General features: G+C 41.6%; 1 protein-coding gene across 2 annotated transcripts in view; it reads right to left on the reverse strand.

Annotated features, from left to right (window-relative positions):
- The window catches only part of DGAT1 (diacylglycerol O-acyltransferase 1), a 77,572-nt gene extending 53,859 nt beyond the window's left edge, over positions 1-23,713 (reverse strand). Inside the window, exons 1-5 of one of the 2 annotated variants that reach the window (XM_085890946.1) lie at positions 23,571-23,713; positions 23,271-23,431; positions 22,099-22,189; positions 14,363-14,403; positions 10,883-10,968 (exon numbers count right to left, since the gene is read on the reverse strand). In XM_085890946.1, coding sequence (XP_085747072.1) covers positions 10,883-10,968; positions 14,363-14,403; positions 22,099-22,189; positions 23,271-23,398 — 346 coding nt within the window. In that variant the 5' untranslated portion in view covers positions 23,399-23,431; positions 23,571-23,713. The other variant, XM_085890945.1, reaches the window with a different exon arrangement.
- Between the last annotated feature and the right edge of the window lie 3,761 nt (positions 23,714-27,474).

Here is a 27,474-nt window from a genome sequence, read left to right on the forward strand (position 1 = left end):
GACAGATCCAGTTACACACTGTGGCAAAACAGGATTGTATTGCTTGGTTTACAGTGAAACCCAACATGGCATGTTTTGTATTCTGTGCAAGAAACATAATACAGTAAATAAGCAGAACAAGTCTAGAATTTATAACAGAGCCAGCCTGTAGATTTAGGAAAGTTGCTTTATTAGAGCACTACATCTGAACAGCACAAATCTGCTGTTATAGCTGAACTGATGCAGAGGGTGTCTGTGTTTAATAAAGAGCTTAAGGATAGAGAAACATTTGCTAATGAGGTTTTATACAATGCTTTCATGAGCTGTTATTTCCTTGCGAAGGAAGACATTGCTAACAAAAAAAAAAATAAAAATAAAAAAACTTAAGAACTTCAGAGTTCCTCCAAGTGGTGGGTCTCGCCAATATGAAACATTTCCGCCACCAGTCTAGTAGATCAATCCGAGAGATCTTTATCACAATAGGTAATGTTATGAAAAAAATGACAGACAGAGTTTCAAAAGCACAATGTTTTGGCTTATTGATAGATGAGGTGACTGACATTTCGGTATATGAACAGCTGCTTGGATTTGTTAGCAATGTGAATCCATCAACAGCAATGCCACAGGTAGATTACCTTTTTATAAAGGACGTTCTGAAAAACTGTTTCAGCAACTGTTTCTGTAAATGCTGAAACTATCACCAAACTTGTTACTGAAAGTCTTGAGGAATGTGGGCTGCCTTTTGACAATCTAAGTAGTTTTGTGTCAGATGGTTGTAATGTTATGATGGGGGTGAAGAATGGTGTTGCAGCTCGGCTGAAGCGGCTTAAGAAAGAAATTATTTCAGTGCATTGTATTTGCCATAGACTTGCTTTGGCATGCTCCGGTGCCAATGATACTGTTAAGTATATTGCCACAATTGAGACTATTCTTGTACAGCTTTGGAGTTTTTTTTCAACAACTCCCCCAAGCGTACAGCACTGTATGTCAAAATACAAGAGGAAGTTAAAAGAGTAAATTTAACAAATCACTCAAGAGATAGCATTGTTCACAAAGTACGTAGTACAAGGTGGCTTTCATTGCAGAATAGTGGAGAGGCTGTCTATATGGACATTCTGCCTTTGTTACTGACTCTTCGGCAGTGCAAGGAGCAAGATGCCATTGCCTGTGGTTTGCTAAGCAAGATGAATTCTGTTAAGTTCATTGGGGCAATTTATATACTGAAGAAAATTCTTCCACACTTAGGGGCACTGAGCAAAACATTTCAGAGAGGCACAGTAAATTTTGCTGGAATAGAGCCAAGCATTCAGCACACGCTTTGTGAGCGAGATAAAATTGTCAGTGAAGGGGAGGTTGTGGAAAATCTGCAGAATGATTTAAAGAAGGGTGGTAGGCTAGAGAGTTGTGAGTTGAAAGTTACAGATTTTGATAGAGATCAGGTTTCTAATCTGCTACAGAAATATGTTTATACCCTAAAGGAGAATATCCAGGAGAGATTCGCTGAGTCCAATGTCCTCGCCAGCTTCACTGTATTTGATCCGACTTCAGTACCTGAAGCTGATGACCATAGATTTTCAGAGTATGGTGCAGATTACATTGGCCTACTTGGTGGTCAGTTTTTTGAGAAAGCTGGTCAGCAGAAAGTTGTTGCTGAGTGGCAGAATTTTAAGTTTGAATTAAATTCATGGAAACAAACGTGCCTGCTGAAGTACTTTCGTTAAAATCTAACCTCACACCAACAGAATGGGTACTTGAACAAATCTTATCTAAGAAACAGGAGTACAAGCACTTTTACCCCAAACTGGTAGAGCTTGCAGAAATTTGTATGTCTCTGCCAGTTTCCAATGCATGGCCAGAACGGGGAGCCAGCGCCCTTAAGCGTATCAAGTCAAGAATGAGGTCAGCAATGAAAAATGACATGCGAGATGCCTTGTTAACAATCTCAAATCAATGGTCCTCCAGTTGACTCAAATGATGCCGAACTCCTCATCCGACAATGTGTACTTGACTGGCACAGCCAAAAACCTCGACGGAAGCTCCCAAATCAACGACTTGTTAGTGTACCATCAACTTAGTTTGCATGTCCCCAAATTCTCTTGACTGATGGCTTGCCTGTTGAATCAGAATTGTCCCCTCTGACTGAAAATGAAGCAGTGCAACAATTTAATGTAGAAGACATTTCATCTGATAGTGACAGTGACTCCAATTGTGTTGCTTAACTTGCTAAATGACTATAGGTTAAACACTGTTATATAGAACTGTAAACATCAGCTTCAACAATTTACACAGAACATATACAATTTGTTCTTTGCTCGGGAACGTTTCTTCATGCCAAATACATTTTAAGTTTACCAACTTTCAATCATTTGTTATTCAATTACATATAATGTTATTTGTTCATTCCTGCTAGAATAATATCATAAAGATGTTGGATATGTTTGCAACTGAAAATAGACTGTGAATTCATGGCTACTTTGATCCTGAAATTTGAGGATGTAAAATGTTTGCAGCACAAAAAAATGTAATTTTTTGAATGTGAAATCTCATCTATGAATTAATTTTTCTTTCTATAAAACATATATAGTAACTCAGATTCCCAAATGACTTGATTTTAATACTAAAGATTGATTGAAATATTGTTTACCGGTATACGAGTTTGTCATTGGTTTTACAGCAGAAATGCAAGACGAGTACAACTCCGAGAATGTTTTGTATAGATATCAAAAATATCACACTTCCTTGATTACTGGAATTAAATAATATCACTACAAGTCTATTACTTCAATCAAACTTTAGATCCTGATGTATACAGAATTTGCAGTGTTAATAGTTTAGTTTGCACATTTTACCCAACATTATTATAATAATCTAATCCTTTGTGCTAACAGCATTCATACAGCAAACCCTGAACACTCACAGAAGTGAAATGGAATATGGTTTCCTTAATGAATGCTAGTTCATCTACACTATTATTATGTCACACACTTACTTCAGATTGCTCACTGTACTCCACCATGTGCAGTATCATCTCCCTATTAAGAACTAAGGTATGGCCCAAATGTTGCTAAAATGCCTCTCTTTTAAAGTGCTTAGACACTCCATCTTCCAGACACCTTGGTGTGCCCTAAACCATGGCCTTAAATTAATGAACCCTGTTTAAAAGCTGCTTGAACTAACTATACAGTATAGCTGAATTTCAGTCAACCAGTCAGTCAGTATGTTAATGCAACTACATCCAGTATAGGCCTAACCACCTGTTTTTGTGGAGTTTTCCACCCCAACAGCATGATATGAGAACTATTTCATGTCAGAAATCATGCTAGAATGCATCTCCAGCCATCAAGGCTCCTCCGGCTTCCAGGGCCCTAGGCGGGCCCTGGAACCCGGCCATATAGCTGCTCTTGCTTCACTCGCAATGATGGTAACCTGCTACTCCAAAAAAATAAGGAAACCCCTGGGTCTCACTGTGGTGTCAAGCCACAAGTAAGAATCAAGTTGCTTTAAGAGCAGTAAGAATAAACCACAAAGTGTGAATTGGCATCACAGGCAGACTAGACCAAATGTATTATTTTCATTTTTTTTTTTAATCAATATCATATATATATATATATATATATATATATATATATATATATATATATATATATATATATATATATATATATATATATATATATATATATATATATAACTAAAACTCTCATGTATGTATGTATGTATATGTGTGTATGTATGTTCCTGAAATACAGCCAAAATGGTAAATGATAGCACAAAAATTTTCGGCCCAACTTACCATTCTCCTGCGGTGTGCAGTATCAAGTTTCGTTAAAATCAGGCAACGAAAAAGATTATTAAAAAAATCAATTCAAGATTGTCAAGTACTCTTCGGGAGAATTTGATCAATGCAAACAACCTCAGAGGTATAGTTCGCTGGAGCCATCTGCTTTATTTTTTCTTGAAATGATTTATTTTTTTAAATCTCAAACATTTAGTATAGACAAAAAACGATTTATTTTAAAGCATAAAATAAACCGTCATTTTGATCCAATACTTCTGTGTTGATTAATAAATAAAATTGTGTTTAGAAGATTATGCACAATAATTTCTTCGACTTTCTTTTCTCCTATGTTTTTCTTCACACGGACGCGCAATATCAAGGTTCGTTCAAATCGGGCAACGAAAAAAAATTATTTTAAAAAATCAATTCCCGGTTCAGTCAAGTACTCTTTGGGATTACTTGATCAATGCAAACAACCTCAGCAGTATAGTTTGCTGGAGCTATGTTTTTTTTTAATTTCTAAATGATTTTTTTATCAACTGCTGTCACAAGGGGAACCCAACGGGTTCACAGGTCGTCGAGTAGGCTCTAAAACTGCAGGTTGAGTAACAAGAGCCACTTGATGGCAGAGTCAGTGGCTTCATGTATTTCTGCAAAAGACCCCATAAATCTCTTCTCTGTGCAGTTTTGCACTCTGTGTGGGACTGTCTGACCTTGACCACAAAAACATTCTGGGCCTTCAGTTAGCTTTGATTGTGTATGGTGAGCAATCCTGGCATGTCGAGTTCACAGCCATTCTTAAGATAGCATGGTATACAGACTAAGGCTAAGCGCATGGAAGTGGTTACCATCCCTATTTTAGACCATACACTGACTTGAGTGGCATTTTTGAAAGTCACAAAGACTACTACTGGTCATGAAATTTGGTTCATTGCACAGACAGTGTTCCATAGGACCTTAAAATATATAGGTTCATGGGTCTACGATGTATATTACTGAATCTACATGCCCAGTATTGGCCTTGTTTCACCTTAAAATATGACATATATCAGACCATGCAAAAATACAACATATAAAACATTCTATATGAAATTTCTCATCTAAATCAAAAGGTTGTCACCCACCATCTGAGAAAATCAGCATTTGTGTCGGTCAGTGGTGGATTCGCATGATATATGCACATTCTGGCATTTTTTTTTTTTTATTGCCCTTTTAGAGCCTGTGTCTGAAATCCCCTAGCAAAATGACGAGTTTATCAATAACTCATATTTACGTGTCTTGAATTATTCAACTTATTACCAATAATCAATGTAAAAAAAAATTGAGATTATCCGGGTGGATACCTAATTACAACGGCTTGACCGAACTTTCCAACCCAAATGTCCGACTGCACATCACGTTTTTTTTTTTTAAAAATGCTTTTATTCTTCTGTGCATCAGATTATTTTCACTAAAATTTATTTACAAACGGGGAACAGTGATATAGATATAATAGTATAAAAAAAAATATTGAAAACATGGATGGCTTTGGTTTAGACTAATTTTGCATTTTTGTCCGACTGCACATCACACTTTTTTGAATTTGATTAAAAAATTAATTTTCATTAAAATCTTTTAAAATATTTTTCCAGGTATTTAAAAAATATTTTATTAATTTAGAATGCAGTTAAAACAGTTTTGGAGAATTTAGAGAGCTTTTTATTACTCCCAGAATTGATTGAATTGAAAATTTATGTCGAAGAATTGGATCTGACAGTCACTGAAGAGAGCAGTAATAAAAAAAAAATAGGAATGTTATTTCTTAATAATCCCAGAAATTCGTATTTTGATTATAGATTAGTTGCTAGAATAAGTTACATACCATGACCTTCATTTATTTTGCCAAAAAAGAAAAATTAGGTAATTTCATTGAAAACTCGCAAAACCATCAGAATAGGTACCCCTTCTTCAAAGTATCATATTTCGGTGTATATATATATATATATATATATATATATATATATATATATATATATATATATATATATAATTAAGCTACACGGTTTTTTGTTCTGAACTCAGTGAGACTTGCACTTTCAGAAAATGTAGTGAGGAGGCAATGGAACAAACTTCATTTATTTACATTTTTGAAACTGAGTGGTAATCACTTACATGCGCTTAGCCCTAAGCCTTCCATTTGTTAATTGAGCCAGCTGAGTTTTTACTCGCAATTAAGTAATAACTTGAATTTTTATAGCTTGGTTTCTTGACACTGTTACATCCAACTCCTTAATAATGCTGCTTGAGGGGTATATTTGAAAAGACAACCACTGGGATACTAATAAAATATCCTCACCACTTGGCCACGTTTTAAAAACAGTTTGCAGAGGCCTTAAGTTTGAGAACATACAAGATAATTTGCAATGAATGATAGCTACATAAAATATTCACACCACTCAACTTTTTCACATTTTGTTGTTGCAAAACCTGAATTTAAGATGGACAAGTCTGGAGACGGCAATGGTTCACAAGCGGTATTCGACGATGTAGATTGTTTCAGAAGTCAAGGATGAGACAATGTGATAATTTTTGACTAAGTTATAAAAATGATCACGATGATGTGGTACGAGTGACAGGTTATAAGCTGCAAAATGTCGAAAACCCGGTTTTGTTCAACAACTTTCAAAATTTGACCTTTGCATAACCTTTAAAAGGTCACAAAACAATGTTGTGGACATTAAAATAAGGAAACAGGATACATGCTATAGCTTATTGGAGTTAGTTCGTCGAAGGTCGAAAACCCGGTTCAATTTCCACAACTTTGAAAATTTGACCTTTGTGAACTTTAAAGGTCAAAGGTTAAGGATTATGACCTTTGGTGCAAAACTTCCTCTGGAACATTCCAGGAACAATATAACATTATATAGGCGATATGGCATTTTCCACTCCTCGGATTACCCACTTTGATGAAATCAGCGTAAAAACAAACTTGAAGGGAGCGCCACGGGCAAGGTGTTCGAGATAGAGCAAAATGGTTTCATGACTTTAGGTGGGGAATGACCTCAAGATTATGCATAAAAAAATATTGTCATCCTAGCTCTCAAAGTTTGGGTGGTCGTATGATTTTGTCAAAATTCGCAATTTTCTAAGTTTGTGACCTTGTGACGAAAATGAAAAAAATAAAAAATAAATAAATAAATCGAGCTCCGTGGGGCTATCCAAGTGCCATTGGGCTAACCAAATACTGAAACCCCTGCCAGATTCGACAACTCCCCTCGGAAAAGATGTAAATTGAAATCGGCTACCCCCCCTAAAAACACATGTTTTTTTGGGCGTGGCTCTGCCCATAATGGGCGCACCACGCCCATTCTCAGGAAAACACAACTAGATAATGATATAAACCTCCCACCAAAATTTTATCAGGATCGGATCAAAACCCACGGAGCTATGCTCGGGGCAGACAGACAGACAGACACACACACCAATAACGAATATAGTGGTCACTTACTGACTCGTGAACCAATAAATGTTTTTTTGTTTCACCATTCTACACAAAATACCCCATAATGAAAAAGTGAAAACATGTTTTTAAGAATTTTTTACAAATCAATGAAAAATGAAAAGCTGAAATGTCCTTCAATAAGTATTCAACATCCCGAATCAATACTTTGTAGAAGCGGCTATGGCAGAGATTACAGCTTCAAGTCTTCTTGGGTATATCTGCATCAGCTTTGCACATCTGGATTTGTGGATTTTCTCCCATTCTTCCTTGCAGATTTGGTCAATCTGTCAAGTTGGATGGGGAGCGTCGGTGAACAGCAATCTTAAAGTCTTTCCACAGATTCTCAATGGGATTAAAGTCTGGGCTTTGGCTGGGCAACTCAGACTTTCATGTTATTGTTCTAAAGCCATTCCAGTGTTTCTTTGGCTATATGCTTGGGGTCAGTGCCCTGTTGGAACATATATCTTTGCCACAGTCTGAAGTATTTTGCACTCTGAAGCAGGTTCTCCAAGTTTTGACCTCTGCCACTGAAGGTGAAGTTAATTAGGTTTTCACCCCTTTCTATCTGTCTGTGTGTGCAGGAAATCTGAAAAAGTTATGGATGGATCCGGATAAAATTGTGGACAGGTTCAGTGTGTGACAAGGAATAAGCGATTCAATTTTGGTCAAGATCCAAATCTGGATCCCATAATTTTTTTTAAGTGATTCTTCACCATTGAGAGACAGGGCTAAACCAAATATATATAAATATATATATATATATATATATATATATATATATATATATATATATATATATATATATATATATTGTTATGGTTTCCACCCGTTCGGCGTGCAGGCGACCGCTTTTAACTAATCGCGGCCGCACGCACCCACCGGACGGGCAATCCAGTCGTAGCTTTCTGGATCAATGCCGAAATCCAGCTATGGGTGTGTTTTTAAAGCACACCACAACCTTGACAATACTCTACCTGCGCTACAGGGTCCGATCGCCGAATGGTCGATTTACCTAATTATTCGCGCGGGCAGACGACCGAGAGATTGTACCTCAACGGGACCTGCTTGGAAACGAGCCGCTTTAAGCAGCTCGCTCCGTTTGCGATTTGCCAAGCGGTGTATTATCGCGAGGCCCCGTTTATCTCATCAGCTATTAAAAGCCAGCTAACATTCCGAACGCAAGTATGGCAGTTCAATGGAGGAAGAGGACGCAACGAGCAGGTGAACATTCAAACAAGGACATTTATTTGTCACACGTACAGTATGCAGTCAATGAAGCAATGCAGATATACAAGCACGTATGCAATGAATGAATGCAACGAATGGGGGTAGGGACAAGACACGAGCAAACCAAAGACCTGCAGCCGTATCTATTTATTATCTACACAATCACTTAACCACAATTCTACTTAGCGGACACAGCGCCACAACTTTCATACAAAGAAAACCCCAGGAAAGGAAAGGGTAAGAACAAGGCCCGTAGGCCTTAAATGTTCACAGAGCTTTGGAGACCGAAGGAGCTCCGTGAGACCGGGCTGGTTACCTGCCACCCTCGATGTTCCGTCAACAAGGTGGTTGATGTAATGGCGACTCGGGTGGTCCGGGCCTTGCGGCCTGGTCGATCGGGCCTATCCGACGACGCCTCAGAGGAACGAACGGGCCTTTGCTCTTTCAAGAGTTGATGCTCTTTTACGAGCCCGCCCGTTCCGCAGAGTTTGCTCCGTCGTCTGCGTTTCGCTGGCTGGCGACCCCTCTCCGGCCGTCACCACCGACCCACAGTTCGGCATGGTACTGCCGGCTTGGCTGCGCTCAGATGACCCCGACTGCCCTCCACTGGACTCCACTGGACTCGAACCTTGGTGCTCTCCACCCCGACTGCAGGCAAAAAACTCTAACTGACTCGCTTGGCGTTCCAGCTTGCCTTTTTATGGGGTCCGGGGAGGTGAGTTTGATCTGCCACCTTCGACCTTTCACCCCCCGCTGGCTCTGCCCCTTTTGGTGTTTTGATCTGATCTCGTCGCCAAACGCGGAGAGAGCGGATGTTGCAGAGATCACCGGCCGTGGAAAGCGGATGTGGCAGAAATCACCAGCCGTCGCCCCAACGAGGCAGCCGTCGTGTTTGGTGGAGAGGCCGCTCGTTGGGATTCGCCGTGGCTGGCGAAAAGATGGCGGCGCAATGGAGATGAAGGTGAGGCGATGTTGTTCATTTGTGGAGATGCTGTTGAGGAGATGTCATGGTTGGCACTGTGGTGGGGATGGCATGGTTGTTGAGATGTGGTTGTGGTGGTTGAGATGCGGTTGTTCCAAAATAAAGATAGCAAAAGAATAATACTACCTCAAACATCACAGCCCGGTTACACGAATAAACCCCTTTAGACCTCGGTGGGGAAATCTAATCTGAACACACACTTAGACATAACTGATCTCTGGGAAACCTGAATGGTGTTCTGTGAATTTCCACAACCGTAACAATATATATATATATATATATATATATATATATATTATATATCTCAAAAAAGTTGTGTCCCGATTTGGACGAAACTTGGTGGGCATGTTGGATGTGAGGCAAGGAAAAATTGATTTGATTTTGGTGAAGATCTGAATCTGGATACGAGAATTATTTAATTTTTAAGTGATTCACCATTGAGAGATAGGGCAAAAAAAACAATATATAGCATGACATTTCAAAAATGTATTGGGCCCGATATATACAGCAATAATGGGTGAAATTTGCTAATAGAGATTTATAAAAATGGACGTTTTACACAAAATATTTATTTAAAAATTTATTTATGTTAACACGACTTTGCCCCAGAATCTGAACCCAGAGGTGCTACTTGTCACATAACTAGTTCATGCCCCAAATGCAAACGATTCTTTGCTAAACTCAGAGCCCTTCTGCCAAAGCTAACAGAAGTGAGATGGCAGATACATGCACATTAAACAATTGAACAAAAATAACAGAAAAAAAAATTACAAGAAAATGCATAATTTTCCAATAAATCACGACCAGACATGGACCACAGCATAGCCAGACAAGACAAAAAAAACGAAACGAACTACCCCTCCACCACCCCCTCCCCAAAATTTGGGTGGTGAGAGGATGCACCCTTGTGTTCCTCAGGCCATACGCCTCCGAAGCCATTCAGGTGCTGTTCCATGAGATCCGATCTGGTGCACCCAACCACATTAAACCCTAGTCTTGGGCTCGAGGGGCAGTTGTCACCAAGGCACAGCAGATAACTCATAATTTCAACCATGAACTACGGTTCAGGGAGACGGAGGTTGCAGCAAACAGATGAAATTCAGGCTCACCGCCACACCCTAAACTGCATGTGCTGACCCTCCAAATTCTTAACAGGGGTCTCCTCTCCCCCACATCAAAGGCTCTACTCGCCCGGCATAACATCTCTCTGCATTTGTATTGCTCCGTGTCCCCTGGAGGGCATATTGAGCCACCAGGATGACACGGAATTATAAAGTTTTTATACCCTAAATGAGAAGCATGCGTGGCCACATTAAAATCCTAATCTTTACTTATAAACATACGAGTCTCAAAGTCTGCCGTTTTGTCACTTTACCACAATACTACCGCTTCACAAATATACATATAACAAGCGAATTGATGCTTGCAGTCTTACCAAGCAGTAAGCAGGTAGCTGGCCAGTTGTAAGGGTCACTAATGAATAAAGAGATGATCTGTATAGGGTCCACTAAAATGCCATACCTACAAAATAAAACAACATCCATCAAAATCCAAATATTGCACCATAAAACAAAAGTTGATGAGGAATTACTTGCAAGGTAACAAATTAATAGAGTTAAAGCATTGCAAATCTCCATGAAGATATTTTAACTCCTTTGGGTGGGGCTCCTTCCACAGTGAGAATAATAAAATCCAACTTATAGTCAGGTTCCATATGCAATTTTACAAGGAAATACAAGGAAATCTAACACAAGTGGAGGCCATTCAGTCCATCATGCCTGAGCGAACACCACACTAGTCAATCTACACAAGATCCAAGCAAGAAAATGAAAAAAATAAATTCATGGGAAACAAAATTTTATAAAAAAAAAATTAAGGCTGAAACAAGAGAAGATGTGACAAAAGTCGAGGGGTGTGAATACTTCTGAAGGCACTGTGGATATTGTAGATCAATACGACAATAATGGGCCAAATTTGCCAACAGAGATTTATGAAAATGGACAAATTACATAAAGAGAATTACATCAAGAGCACCACCAGTGCTGGCATCTAGACTTTATATATAAATGATGTCCCTCTCGTGTATAAAGTCCTGTCTCCTTGAGCCGCTCCTCATAGCTGAGTCAATATCGCAGCCCTGCGCTGAACCCTCTCTATGGCATCCATGTCCTTCCAGAACTATGGTGACAAAAACCGCACAATATTCTAGATGTGGCTCTCACTAAATTCCTGTACAATGTTAACACCACCTCTTTTTGATTTATAAATGATCCCCCTCCTTATACAGCCTAAAACCCTATTTGCTTTACCCATAGCTGTCTGGCACTGTGCTGCCTGCTTACCTCCCACATCTATTACCACCCCCACCCAGATCCTTCTCCTGTGTGACACGCTCCAAAATTACCCCTTACATCCTGTCATCTCTATTTTCATTGTTCTTTCCCATCCCCATTTTGTGGAGATTTATAACCATTTACACTTTTAAAAAGCTTGAGAGTCTCAGACTCCAAAAATTAATGTTTTCATTTGAGTTGGAAACCCCCCCCCCCTCAAAACAAAACAGATCCTGAATGTGAACAACTGATTAGAAGCTGTATGAATATTATGTTTTCTGAGCAAATGAATGGAAATATCAGCCTCTGGGCTAGTCATAAATGAAGGCGATAAGATGTTCATGTCTGGTAACCAGAAGACCATCATTAAGCTTCGAGACAAGACTGTAGATCTGAAGGAGACAAAAGATTTGTTTGGAAGATTAATGGTCCTTGCAAAGTCAAGCAGAGATATAGATCGGAAAGATGCCATAGTCAACCACGAGCTCACCCTTGCATCAAGAGCACCGTTTGCCCCAGATGGAACAATGCTTCCATGCACAGCCAAATCAAGTTTGATGATTCATCTTCTTGAGATGGTCAGAAGGGAAGAAAATTGTGATCATATCAAGAAGATCAGGTGCAGCTTCAGGCTACAAGTGTGGTGGATCAAGATTCATCAGATGAAGAACCCATGGATGACTTGGCAACTAAAGTTGTTGGACCAAAGAGATTGCAGTGGTAGGCAGCATGGTTTTGGGGCAGAAAGTGAAAAGGTCAGCCACAATGACGACAGTCATTGAATTCAGGAAAAGCTTCAATGATGTCCATGACAAGAGAATTTGATATACAGAGATTCATCATTGAATTATGCGACAAGAGAAGCAAGGCGACAGACAGGCCACAGTTCAATATAAGATCCGTGATGACAAGCATAGAACACATCACCATGACAAAACAAAGGCTGATCTGACAGATTACTTTGCAGAGAAAATCCTATTATACCACCAGGACTCAAAGTTGGTCATCACACCTGCATCAGGATGCATTAGGAACAATGGTGGTCTGATCAGAGGACAATAATCATGAAGAAGCCGATGCACTACTCATCTTTCAAGCAGTGCTGACATCTAATCAAAACCGACCAGATGCACAACTGACATTCTTCTCCCCAGATACAGATGTGCTTATGCGAGTCGGGGCAAACTCTCGTCTCCTTCCGAGAAACACTTCTATATCATTGGGGTCAGGACTTATCAAAACACAGCCAAATGCAACAGCTCTCGGCAAACAGAAGGTCAAGGCGCTCCATGTCATCCACACATTTTCAGGAGCGGACAACATAGGGAGGGCTTCAAATAGACAAGGCAATGTGGCTTAGTTTTCCTGAAATCAGGAAGTGATGTTAGCGTGGTCCGAGCGAGGCTGTCTGATGATAACGAAGTCAGCAAGCAGCAGCTGACCAGGCTAGCTACATTTGTGTGTCGCATACAACCCAAAAGGGATCGAGATCAACAGCATTCCTGATCTACAATGGTTAGCCTAGTGTTGGCTCAGTGGTTAGGGTAGCGGCTTGGGTTCCTAGGGTCCTGAGTTCAAGCCCCGTCGGCCGTTGAATTAATACACCAGGGGGTTGACTCAGCCTGTCATCCTTCCGAGGTCGGCAAAATGAGTACCAGTTCCAGTGTGTGTACTGGTGGAGGAGAACTGCATCAGCGACACAGTCACGTTTCAAGAAATTATAGCTACCCCGGCAGCTAAGCTACCATACGACCACCACATCTACGATGGTATCTATTCTGTAAATACAGGGCAAAAAGTGACAGGCTTCCACCGACGATGGGAGCCCGAAAGCAGCACATTTAAGAGTCCATATTCAGGCCAGGGTATGGGGTCAAACCAGCATCACGCAGCAAGAATTCTTGGACCCACTACATAATGGATTCCTCAAAGACACAAATGGACAACTTGAGCACCGTACAACAGATATTTTACCACGACTCAAGGCCATCATCGAAATAGTTGTTTGCCATTGTAAGGGAGAATGCTCATCACAAATGTGTAGCCGCAGATCGACCAACTTGGTATGCACCGATCTTTGCTTATGCAGCACCAAGTGCCAGATTAATGATGATGATCTGCATGACAGCCCACAGATGGGAGAGATGAAGACTGTGTGGACAAATAATTTTGAGCAACTATCATATTCATTGCCCCCCCCCCCCCAAAATGTGGATATAGTCGCTGGAATCATCTTCCGATATTGACAAAAATAGGTCCCGGATGGCAGCAATATTGAAATCCAAGAAGGAGGCCATGAAAAAAAAAATTCAAAATCAAATGGAAACATTGCTTTTCAGATTCAGAAACTCTCAAACGTTTCAAAAATGTAAATGGTTCCAAATCTTTACAAATTCAGAACAAACCTTTAAAAATCCAGACATATGGAACATGACTATTAGAACATGGAGGAGGAGGAGGAACATGACATCAGGAGGAACAATATGGAACACGAGATCAGGCAAATGAAAGAATTTCTTCAGCAAAAACAGTAATGTACAAATGATACAAGGACTTAGCTTTGCACATGACATAAACCTCACTTCATTATGTTCTCAAGGAAAAGTCGAGCATTCCCCAAGATCTGAAATGAGAAAGAAGAGCACATCACAACATTAGGCTTCACCAGAAATTTTACGAAGCAAAAGGTGTTTAAAAACGGACACACATATGGACAGGCAGAACAAGCATGTATGGGATACAGACAAGCCACAGTTCAAGAGAAGATCCGTGACGACACGCAAAGAACATTACCATGAAGCAGTTAGTTTCCCACGACAAAACAAATAGGCTGATCTGACAGATTACTTTGCAGATAAAATCCCATTATATTCCTCTATTAATTGAGAAAAATCCTGTCTTTTCTTTCCCTCTATTGTGTACATAGAGAAGGGAGCATCAAAGCACAATTCCAGTTCCAGGTCTGAGCTTGGTGGAAGCTCAAAGCCAAGATCTCAGTGTTGTCAAATCGTGTTTTCAACCCATTCCCAAGTCTCATTTGCTCCGTCTTGATCATATCTTGTCGAATTTGTGATCACGTCTCACTGGCCTGTTCTCTCAAGGACTCAGTAAGTGAGCATCCCTCATAAGACTTAGCCCGACATATTCTTTCGTTTAACCTGGGTGTGCTCCTTTCATGCTTATCAACTTGCTATTTTTCCTCATCCTCCTCCTCCATTAATGACATTAGAAAATGTTTCGTTCTCAGATTGTCCGTTACGAACTCAAAGCATTTTTGTTTCTTCATCTCGATCCCTTCCTCTTCACCATCACATAATTTTAAAAATGTTGAAAAACTAACAAAAAAACAAATGTTGAAAGCTAATTTTAATTTTTTTTTTTTCCAAGCAATTTGCTTTGATGTCTAACACCATGGAGTAAAATATCCCCAACTAGATGGGCACTCGGTAGAGCGCATACCTCCGCCACGAAATGCCTGATCCAAGAGAACATATTGGGCCCCCAATACATTTTTGGAATATCATTCTACACTGAATGCCTGGTGTTGGCTTCATGGTTAGGGTAGTGGGCTTGGGGTCCCAGGATCCTGAGTTCAAATCCCGCTTGGCTGTTGAATTAATACCAGGTGGGGTCGACTCTGCCGGTCATTCTTCTGAGGTCGGCAAAATGAGTGCCAGCATGCTGGTATCCTGTGTTGGAGCGGCGACCCGTCCAGGATTGTGGCCAATAGCCAAGGAGACTGCCGAGGCAACACCAACGCTCTGCACAGAGTATGGTCCCAATGGATGGATGGATGGATGGATTCTACAGTCATCGCCAGAAGTATTGGCACCCTCGCACTTTTTCAAAGAACTCACAATTTTCTCGAACAATAAGTTGAAATTGACAAAAGTATTTGGTCTCCACAATTCTTTATTTCACTGTTAATATTACAGAACTTGAAATATGCTTTTAAATCAGAAAATAAAAAGAAATGGCATTGACAAAATTATTGACACCCTCAACTTAATATATTTGGTCGCACAGCCTTTGGCCAAAATAACCGCAGTCAAGCACTTCCTACAGCCATGAATGAGCTTCCTACACCCGTCTACTGGCAGTTTGGCCCACTCTTCTTGTCCAAACTGCTCCAGCTCTCTCAGATTTGAAGGGTGCCTTCTCCTAACTGCTGTTTTCAGATCTCCCCACAGGTGTTCAATGGGATTTAGATCTGGACTCATTGCTGGCAAAGCTGGCCTCAAGCCAGATGAAAAGTGGACATCCTCTGTTAATACTTGTCTTTCCTCGGAAAATCAGAGCGAGTCATAGTTTAAGGCCCTTATCCATAGCTCGATGAGGTATTATGGGCTGGCACCACAGCATTACGTTTGTTTCTTTTGTGATTTCAGCAATCTAAAGCCCTCAAAATTATTGGAATCTGTGACAAGTCGCTTAACAAAGCTGTATTTGAACAAACATTTATGTACTTTATTTTAACCAACTTTTGGAGTTTGTCTGCCTGGGAATTTTCCTGTAAAAGTCTAGCTGAAGTAGTTTTTTGTTTTTTTAATCCACCATTTCCCACTCGGAGCAAAATATACGTATTTATTTATTTATTTGTGTCTCGATTTCTACAGCCAAGCTTTCAACCACCATTCATACTAAGAATTTATCATCTTTTTTGGAATAGCCCTTATATACATGATACACACACAAGAAATGATATTCAATGGTCAACAAATGATCCCTTCCCCATCAATGACAGAAGAATGCATGACGAAACCCCATCGCAGTGTTCAAGTACATACACAGTACGATGGAATCTCGACATTTGCAGATTCCGCGTATTCAGAGTTTATAAACCGAGACCTTCTGCGTTCCTGCATTCATGTTTTAGTAGTTTTTTTTTTTCCTACACTTCAGGACTGGTCTCCTGTATCCACCACCACTGATATGAATTCAGCTTGGGAATTCTTACAAAGAAAGCTGCTCCTCATTTACATAGATTTATCCCACCTTTTCTTCAATTCTCTTAACTATCCTCCAACTCTTGGTACTCAATCCTGTGGTGAGGCAATTTCTTTAAAAGAACTTCCATTATTCTCCTAGAAGGCAAATCCGACCGAAGGAAACCTCAGATCATTTCACAAAGCCCACAACAAGTATTTGTCTACTCCCAGAGGAGCCAGAAAACAACATCTGTCAAATCTCAAGAATGTGCTTTCAAACTTGTCTCCCTCCTCTAAAACCTGGTGGCATCTTGACAAGTCTGTCTCTGGTGTTTGCTCTCCTTCCATCCCTTCCCTCATTCAAAATGGTACCACAGCTAGCTCTACTTGTGAGAAGGTCGAATGCCTCAATTCTGAATTTGCTTCAAAATATAGTGTCCCTAACCTTCACTCTCTGTACCCGTCCTTCACAGTCGTACCTAACTGCTCCTGAGAAAGTGGAAAAGTTTCTGGCAACCCCAGACTTTGACTCTGACTCTGCAACTGGACCGGACAGCATCAGCTCATGTGTGCTAAAATTCTGCGCTTGCACTTTCACGATGTGTGGGTATTTATATATATATATATACATATATATACATATATATATATATACATATATATACACACATCTTCTTCTTTCGGCTGCTCCCGTTAGGGGTCGCCACAGGGGATCATCCGTATGATCCGCATAGTGATTTGGCACATGTTTTACGCCGGATGCCCTTCCTGACGCAACCCTGGTTGCCTCTTACGACACAGGGATATGGTAAACCTATTTTAACCGGGGTATACACCGGCCCCGTATACTGGTACTCATTTCACCGACCTCGGAAGGATGACAGGCTGAGTCAACCCCCTGGTGTATTAATTCAGTGGCCCAACAGGGATTGAACTCAGGACCTTTTGGATCCCAAGCCGCTGCCCTTACCACTGCGCCAACACCAGGTGTATATATATATATATATATATATATATATATATATATATATATATATATATATATATATATATATATATATATATATATATATATATTTGGAAAGGCTTGGCAAAGTAGGAAAAACAACAACTAGGAGGGAAACATTTCTGGCAGCAAGAGATGTACAGCCAGTGAAGGGGGGGGGGGGGGGAGGTGAAAGGAGAAACTCAGGGTATAGATACAACTTTGAGGGAAGTAACGTGGGTTATGTGGCTAAGGCCTCAGAGGCAAAGTGATGCCAAAGTGACCAGTATAGCAATTTTTGGCAAAACAGGACGACTCATTGATCCGACAGAGAAATAATGGATAGGCTCTGCTCGGTAACCATCCAACACATTACATAAACGAGGTGCAAAAACAGATCCCCTTAACTCCAAACCAAGTAGCGAACTTACAATGATCAGCAAGGTTATGGAATCCATCATCATAGTTGACATAAAATCATACCTTTTCTCCAACAGCCTCAACTCAGATCTGGTCACTCTACCTTAAGGCCCGGTCACACCTTGACGTTTTAGCCAGCGATGGCAACGTATTAAAATGTATGTAAAACGCTGGCTTACGTTGAACTTTTGATGTTTTTTTTTTAAAGATTCGGACGTATTCATAGCGACTTGGTCTTATGTATAACGCATTGGTAACGGACACAGAACGTTTCGTTGTGTTATAGATAACTTATACCAACGAATGCTGAACCTGTTGTCGGCCTACACAACCGATGCCCAACGATAGTCTAATATATGCATAGCGCGTTGCACGCATCGCCGACGATGTCGTGACGTAGCCTATTAAAAGGCTGACGCACAACGATTCGAATCATAACTGCCGTAGAAATGGAAGTGTCAACATCGCGGTCACACCTTGGCGATCTTGCCAGCGTATGCCGACCTAAGAAAAATGTGTCTAAAACGTTGGGGCACGTCAAATACGGTATGAGTAAGTTTGGTATACGTGAGTAGAACACTAAAGTACGCTATCATACGTCGTAGTAAGTAGAGTACGTCAAGAAATTTTAAACATGTTCAAAACTTTACGACGTACTCGGCGTATGACACACGTTCCGCATGCGATGGGGATAGGTTTTACACACGTCCACAAAGGCTACTTATAAGCTACTCATAAGTCGAAACACGTCGCAGTAATGTCTTTTTTACGCGAAACTTATTTCTAACTTATGTTTGACGTGCTTTGAACCAATTCTTTACGTAGTCCCAACACACATCGACGTATGTAGACGTATTCCAATGACGTCTTCCGGTCGACAAAAAAAATAAATTAACGTGTTTCTCGCTTACAACTGCCATATAAAGACGTGTTCCCAGCGGTTTTGGGAATTGGTATATAAAAATGCTGCTCATAAAAGGGGAACCCAACCGTGTTTTTGAGTCGATGTCCATGTCATCAGTAACAGTATCAGTATCAGTAACAGTATTAGTATCAGTATTAGTATTAGTAGTAGTTTGTTCATGTTGGCAGTAGTAGGTGAGTGTGAGGGGGAGGGTGTGGGTTATGATGGATCGTCCTTGCGTTTAACGATTTAAATGATAAACAACGATTTAAATGGCTGCATCTCCACTATTGAAAGTAGACGCTTGCGCTCAACAATTGGATTTTATTTTACACTCAACGACTTTTAAACGGTACCACTCAGCTATTTTCATTGTTTACAATGAACGATTTAAATTGCTGTCACTCGCCTTTGTTTTTTGACGCTGGCGCTCGGAAATTTTAATCGTTTCTATTGAACGTGCTAAATCGCTCAAACCCCACTATTGAAAGTAGACGCTTGCGCTCAACAATTGGATTTTTTTTACACTCAACGACTTTTAAACGGTACCACTCAGCTATTTTCATTGTTTACAATGAACGATTTAAATTGCTGTCACTCGCCTTTGTTTTTTGACGCTGGCGCTCGGAAATTTTAATCGTTTCTATTGAACGTGCTAAATCGCTCAAACCCCACTATTGAAAGTAGACGCTTGCGCTCAACAATTGGATTTTTTTACACTCAACGACTTTTAAACGGTACCACTCAACTATTTTCATTGTTTACAATGAATGATTTAAATTGCTGTCACTCGCCTTTGTTTTTTGACGCTGGGGTTTTGAAATTTGAAGCGTTTCTTCTGAACGTGTTAAAACGCTCAAACTCGACTATTTTAAATAGACGCTGCCGATGGACAATTGGAATCATAGCCAAGCTAGACATCGAAGTGTGAACATCCTCGTCATGCCCCAGAAAAGTTTGAAGAATGCTGCAAATAAGTGTCCTGGCCGTGGCCGTGGACGCTGACGTAAGGACGATCCATTATACCGACGTCTTTCAGCCTATGAGTAACTTAAAAGTAACGTCTGTCGACGTGTGGCAACAATCGCGTAACGTGCCAACAACACGTTAATCATAGGTTAGAAATAAGTTTCGGGTACGCTAAACATTACCTCGGCGTGTCTCAACTTATGATTAACTTACAAGTAGCATGTGTTGACGTCTGTCAACGATCGCAGACCGTGCATACAACCTGTGGCCAGCGTAGTGGAACGTGCGAGTCATACGCCGGCATACGTCGTGAAATTTCAAGCATGAAAAAATTTGAGGACAACCAAAAAGTACAACGTTTAAAGCCAACGTACAACGACGTATGGCAGTGTTTTTCAGCGTGCTCTCAATGTTATCAAAACTTACCCATAACGTATTCAACGTGTGCCAGCGTTTTAGAAAAAAAAAAATTCAAAAATCGGCATACGTTGGCTAAAACGTCAAGGTGTGACCGGGCCTTAAGACATGTCGCTTCTATTCATCCAACAATGGATGGAGGCCCTCAATATCAGTCATGAGATCAGTGCCGTCTCTCAACACATCTCAAGCTTTTGATACAGTCTGGCATCCTGTCTTGCTTTCCAAACTCTCTGCCGATGGAATCCAAGGCCAACCTCACTCTTGGATTACAGACTTCCTCCACGCTTATAACCAGCGTGTGACCCTCAACGGAACCCTTTCATCTCCTCCCCTTGTCAAGGTAGAAGTACCACAAGGCCGTGTTCCAGGCCTCATCTTATTCCTAATTTTCATCAATGATCTCACTGACTCTGGAAAATCCTCAACTCTTTTCTGACGACTTCACTCTCTGCCTCAACATCTCTCATCCCTCTGACAGGCAGCAGCCTCTTAACTCTTCAGACCTTGACAAAAAAAATAAAAATCACAAACTGGTCAAACACTTGGAATTTGTCTTTCAATCCTGAGAAATTCCACATACTCACTCTGAAAGGCCTGTACTGCAAATCATCCCATCTACCTTATCACAAACCCTCTCAAAAAATGGTTCAGTCACTAAAACTCTTGGGTCTCACCCTTAGCCATGATCTCTCTTGGACAAGCCACATTTCAAAGTTGGCCTCCAAAGCTAGACACTGACTGGGCATCCTCCATGTGTTCCCATTTGAAGTGAGGGAAAGGAGGCATACACCAGAGACAGACTTGACAAGGTGCAACCCGGTTTTAGAGGAGGGAGACAAGTTTTAAAGTTAATGCTCAAGATTGAACAGGTGCCATTTTCTGGCTCTCCTGAGAGTAGACACATACTTGTTGAGGGCTTTGTGGAATGATCTGAGGTTGTCTTTGGTCAGATTTGCCTTCCAGGAGGAGAATGCCAAGTTTTTTTTAAAGCAAATGCCTCACTACAGGATTCAGAGTACCAAGAGTGAGAGGATAGGGTAAGATAATTGACAAAGTGGGATGAATCTGCACACAAGAGAGAGCAGGTTTCTGTGGAAGAATTCTCAAGCTGAATTAATGTCAGCAGTGGTCGATTATATAAGAGACCAGTCCTGAAGTGTATACGTTAAAAAAATTAAAACCTATAGCTCTTTTTACCATTGAAGCAACGCCCTGACATTCACGGCATTTTCCAGAAACATGTCCCCACGAAAGTTGGGGACTTGCAGTAATTCAATTTTAATAAAATACCCCAGTGTCTATTTTATTTCTTTTTTCACTCAGTGTCGATTAAATCACCCGAACGTTACATAAATTATAATTATTCATGCTTGGTGCATGTGTCCTTTACAACATCATTTATAACGGTAAGTTTCCTGTTTAGAATGACTTTCAATTTTGTCTGACTGCCAAGCAGGCAGCCAACATAAAAATATCTCACCTCTCTGCACAAGTGCGATCGGAATGAATTCAGCCAAGGGACAGTAAAAACAGCAAACTTGTATTCTATTAATGTTCAAAATAAACAAACATTCAAATAAACAAAAGTTGTTCCTCCATTATGAAACGATAAGACAGACAGACATGAAATAATTGCTGAACCCCACTCTTTGCTTCTTGTACACCGGGTAAACATGGATTTAACATTCCTACCAGCATGATGATGCACCAGTTCAGGACACCACGATAGTTGCTGAAGCCACTTGCAGATGAAAGTAATGAGTCTTGAACTTTGTGACATTTTCTGTGCACGAAAAAATATATATAATCAACCAAAACTTTAAATACATCTCAGCCGGGGCTGCGGGGCCGAGGCGACTGGCCTGCGGGGCCGAGGCGACTGGGCTGCGGGGCCGAGGCGACTGGGCTGCGGGGCCGAGGCGACTGGGCTGCGGGGCAGAGGCGACTGGGCTGCGGGGCCGAGGCGACTGGGCTGCGGGGCCGAGGAGACCGGGCTGCGGGGCCGAGGCGACCGGGCTGCGGGGCCGAGGCGACCGGGCTGCGGGGCCGAGGCGACCGGCCAAGGGGCCGAGGAAGCGGAGCCGAGGCTGCGGGGCCGAGGAGGCGGGGACTGCAGGGGCTGAGGCGGCGTTGGCGACGCGGGGCCGAGGCGGCGGCACCGAGGAGATGGGGACGTGGGACCGCGGAGACAGGACTGTTGCGGGGACGCGGGACCGAGGAGGTGGCGGGGACGCGGGACCGAGGAGGAGGGGACGCGGGACCGAGGAGGAGGGGACGCGGGACCGAGGCGGCGGGGACGCGGGACCGAGGCGGCGGGGACGCGGGACCGAGGAGGAGGGGACGCGGGACCGAGGCGGCGGGGACGCGGGGCCGAGGCGGCGGGGACGCGGGGCGGAGGCGACGGGGACGCGGGGCGGAGGCGACGGGGACGCGGGGCGGAGGCGACGGGGACGCGGGGCGGAGGAGGTGGCGGGGACGCGGGGCGGAGGAGGTGGCGGGGACGCGGGACCGAGGAGGTGGCGGGGACGCGGGACCGAGGAGGTGGCGGGGACGCGGGACCGAGGAGGTGGCGGGGACGCGGGACCGAGGAGGTGGCGGGGACGCGGGACCGAGGAGGTGGCGGGGACGCGGGACCGAGGAGGTGGCGGGGACGCGGGACCGAGGAGGTGGCGGGGACGCGGGGCGGAGGCGACGGGGACGCGGGACCGAGGAGGCGGGGACTGCGGGGGCGAGGCGGCGGCGGGGACGCGGGACCAAGGCCGGTGCGAGGGCACAGAACAACAAGACAATAACCAGGGCACGTCCCAATACGAAGATTGAACGTGTCCTTCCATCCCTTCACTTGTTCAGCAATCCCCAGCTACCGGAGCCGCCGATCCGTTGGTTCCACGTCCCTGTCATCCAGGTTCTCCTTCGCCTTCTCCTCGACCACTCTGGAGCCGCTCGCACAGCGTTTCCGCGACCGTAACCCCGTCTGCTCTCCGGTCTGCATTCCGTCCAATAGGCAAGACACCGACGGACCACGCTGAGGGAACAAAACAACCTGCACGTCTTTCCACTCGTTCACGCGAATGATTGATCCACCCCCGAGAAATTAATATCTGCCATCAGCGAACACTTCCGACCAAGTAATTCCCCCTTTTCAACGATTTACACTCACTCACGTTCACATTATTTCTAATGATACAATTATTTTCCTTTCAATCGGTAACAATTTTGTTTTTTTTAATCTATTGAATGAAATCCGATTCTCCACCACTGATCTCCACACCGACTGGAAAGGGTTCCTCAAGTTCATTGGTCGGGCGTTCCTGAAGCCACCGGAAGCGCTCTATCCGCCATATTGCTCCTCCAAGAGCACAGAAAACCCCGATAACGTCAATACAAACCCTTGCTTCAAGGTGCATATTTCCTCCCAAAATTCCACCTTCCTAAATGATTTTTCTCCTTTCTCTGGTTGAATGAAGCATCGGTCTCGTAATCATGAAACGTCATCGTGCGCTGCTTCCGGTTGTAAATCCCGCGACGGCGGTGATCAAAGGAGAAGAAGAATCACATTTCATCGGCAAATGGAATTCACCTCCATTCGGAACGGTCCCATTCATTCGTTTTGGGAGAACAAAGATGGCGGACAAATGGCTTCATATATGAGCTTCCCCCTCCGATGACGTGAGTGTGGAGATAGATCAATATTCTCCACAGACAATTTCACGATGTCTTGGCATCCAATCCACCAAAAAGGACTTCGGTTTTGGAACAAATAATTACCTGCTTTACACAGAGTTAACATTCGAAAAAAAAATACCAAAAGATAATTTAAAAAACAAGCTCAAATGAGCAAAGATCCTCGTCCTCTTAGTGATGACGTCATAGTTATCCGTTATGTATCAGGTGTGCGGTAATACTCTTATTAATACGTATTATCTGTAATACCCTATTCGATTCCATCTGAAGTATTCAAAAAGCTTGCGTTGTTTCGGAGATAATCGTTTGTGCAATTTCCATTGCGATATTATGACGTCATAACTTTTTTCCTTGGAAGAATTTCCTCAATCTGAGATGGTTACCGTCTGCGCGTGAGCTTTCTGCATGAACATGTCAAGTTTCAAGATGTTCTGGTGAAAACTCTTGGTTGTGAAACAAAACAATTTCAGAAAATAGTGATGACGTCATAAAACGAATATGACGCCATTGTGATGTATCAGATTTGCGTCAAATCATCTGTTGGAATGCCTCGTTTGATTCCCGCAAACAGAATTCAAAAAGCTTCCCTAGTTTCGGAGATAATTTTTTCGGCGCTTTCCATCAGCGGTGAAATTATGACGTCATAACTTTTTTTCTAGGAAGAATTTTCTAAATCGGAGATGGTTACTGCCTGTGCGTGGGCTTTCTGCATATACATGCCACTTTTCACGAAGATCCGATGAAAACTCTGGACTGTGAAACAAAAAAATGTGAAAAAAATAGGAATGACGTCATAAAAATTGATATGACGTCATAGTGATGTATCATATGTGCGGTAATGCATCTCTGCTAATGCCCTGTTCGATTCCCGCAAACAGAATTCAAAAAGCTTGCCAAGTTTCGGAGATAATTTTTTAGGCGATTTCCATTAGCGGAGACATTATGACGTCATAACTTTTTTTCTGGAATTAATTTTCAGAATCGGAGATGGTTACTGTCTGCGCAGGGTATTTTTACATGTATACGCCAAGTTTCAGGAAGTTTCGATGAAAACTGTAGGCTGTGAAACAAAAAAGTCCACAAGAAGAAGATTACGAACAACAACGTGAGTAAGACTTCGAGATCCTCCACGAGGATCTAAAATAAGAAGAAGAAGAAGAAGAAGAAGAAGAAGAAGAAGAAGAAGAAAAGAAGAAGAAGAAGAAGAAGAAGAAGAAGAAGAAGAAGAAGAGGAATAATAATAATAATAATAATAATAATAATAATAATAATAATAATAATAATAATCTATGTATAATTCCAGCATTCTCTGTGTGTCTGTCGGTCTGTCTGTCTGTCTGCGACCGCCGTTTCTCGACGACCGCCGGTCCGATCTCATTGAAACTTGCCAGGAATATTGCCGGGGACCCGCGGATGTGCCTTTTCGAGGTTTTATATCGATCAGACGAGCGGTTCCCAAGTTATGGCCATTTATCTGTCGACCAATGACAAGACATGGTGCTATGACATCACGAATGACGTCACAATTAATGTTTATTTATTTATTATTATTATTTTTGCACGATCGACGGTCCGATCTGATTGAAACTTGCCAGGAATATTGCCGGGGCCCCGCGGATGTGCGTTTCAAGGTTTGATATTAATCAGACGAGCGGTTCCCAAGTTTCGGCCATTTATCTGTCGACCAATGACAGGACAAGGTGCTATGACATCACGAATGACATCACAATTAATGTTTATTTATTTATTTATTTTTTATTATTTCTTTTGCACGATTGAAACTTGCCAGGAATATTGCTGGGGATCCGCGGATGTGCCTTTTCGAGGTTTGAGAGAGAGAGGCTGCACATACTGGCACTCACCTACGGGCCGGTACGAGTAATAATAATAATAATAAGAAGAAGAAGAAGAAGAAGAAGAAGAAGAAGAAGAAGAAGAAGATTAAGAAGAAGAAGAAGAAGAAAAATAATCAGAAGAAGAATAATGAGAAGAAGAAGAAGAAGAAGAAGAAGAAGAAGAAGAAGAAGAAGAAGAATAATGAGAAGAAGAAGAAGAAGAAGAAGAAGAAGAAGAAGAAGAAGAAGAAGAAGAAGAAGAAGAAGAAGAAGAAGAAGAAGAAGAAGAAGAAGAAGAAGAAGAAAAATAATCAGAAGAAGAATAATGAGAAGAAGAAGAAGAAGAAGAAGAAGAAGAAGAAGAAGAAGAAGAATAATGAGAAGAAGAAGAAGAAGAAGAAGAAGAAGAAGAAGAAGAAGAAGAAGAAGAAGAAGAAGAAGAAGAAGAAGAAAAATAATCAGAAGAAGAATAATCAGAAGAAGAAGAAGAAGAAGAAGAAGAAGAAGAAGAAGAAAAATAATCAGAAGAAGAATAATGAGAAGAAGAAGAAGAAGAAGAAGAAGAAGAAGAAGAAGAAGAAGAAAAATAATCAGAAGAAGAATAATGAGAAGAAGAAGAAGAAGAAGAAGAAGAAGAAGAAGAAGAAGAAGATTAAGAAGAAGAACAAGAAAAATAATCAGAAGAAGAATAATGAGAAGAAGAAGAAGAAGAAGAAGAAGAAGAAGAAGAAGAAGAAGAAGAAGAAGAAGAAGAAGAAGAAGAAGAAGAAAATGAAGAAGAAGAAGAAGAAGAAGAAGAAGAAAAAGAAGAACAAGAAAAATAATGAGAAGAAGAAGAAGAAGATTAAGAAGAAGAAGAAGAAAACTAATCAGAAGTAGAATAATGAGAAGAAGAAGAAGAAGATTAAGAAGAAGAAGAAGAAGAAGAAAAATAATAAGAAGAAGAATAATGAGAAGAAGAAGAAGAAGAAGAAAAATAATCAGAAGAAGAATAATGAGAAGAAGAAGAAGAAGAAGAAGAAGAAGAAGAAGAAAAATAATCAGAAGAAGAATAATGAGAAGAAGAAGAAGAAAAAGAGGAAGAAGAACAAGAACAAGAACAAGAACAAGAACAAGAACAAGAACAAGAACAACGTGAGTAAGACTTAGAGATCCTCCACGAGGATCTAAAAACCTTCGATGAGTTATTAAAAGTGAGATGTTTTCCAGTTATGGTGATAATTTTGACTCTCTCACACATTTCTGCCTCGATGTGAACCTTCTGAAGCTGAATTACCTCGGTGAGCAAAGGTGGACCGAGGTAATGTTTTCACCCTGTTTGTCTGTCTCATTGGCTCAAGGAATCACAAGGAAATTTTGCACAAGAGGAAGCCATCCGGCCCATCATGCCTGCGCCACACCAATACCAGAAAATAAATCCATCAATACCCCCTTCCCTTGGTGTGCAGCCTTTTTGGTTGCGACCCTGGTACTCATTTCACCAACCTCAGAAGGATGACAGGCTGAGTCAACCCCACCTGGTGTTAATTCATCGGTTAATGTCTTACTA

Source organism: Eptatretus burgeri, chromosome 8 (assembly GCF_056783735.1).
Source record: "Eptatretus burgeri isolate ZD-2024b chromosome 8, Ebu_testis_v1, whole genome shotgun sequence".
In the NCBI taxonomy this organism is placed as follows: domain Eukaryota; kingdom Metazoa; phylum Chordata; class Myxini; order Myxiniformes; family Myxinidae; genus Eptatretus; species Eptatretus burgeri.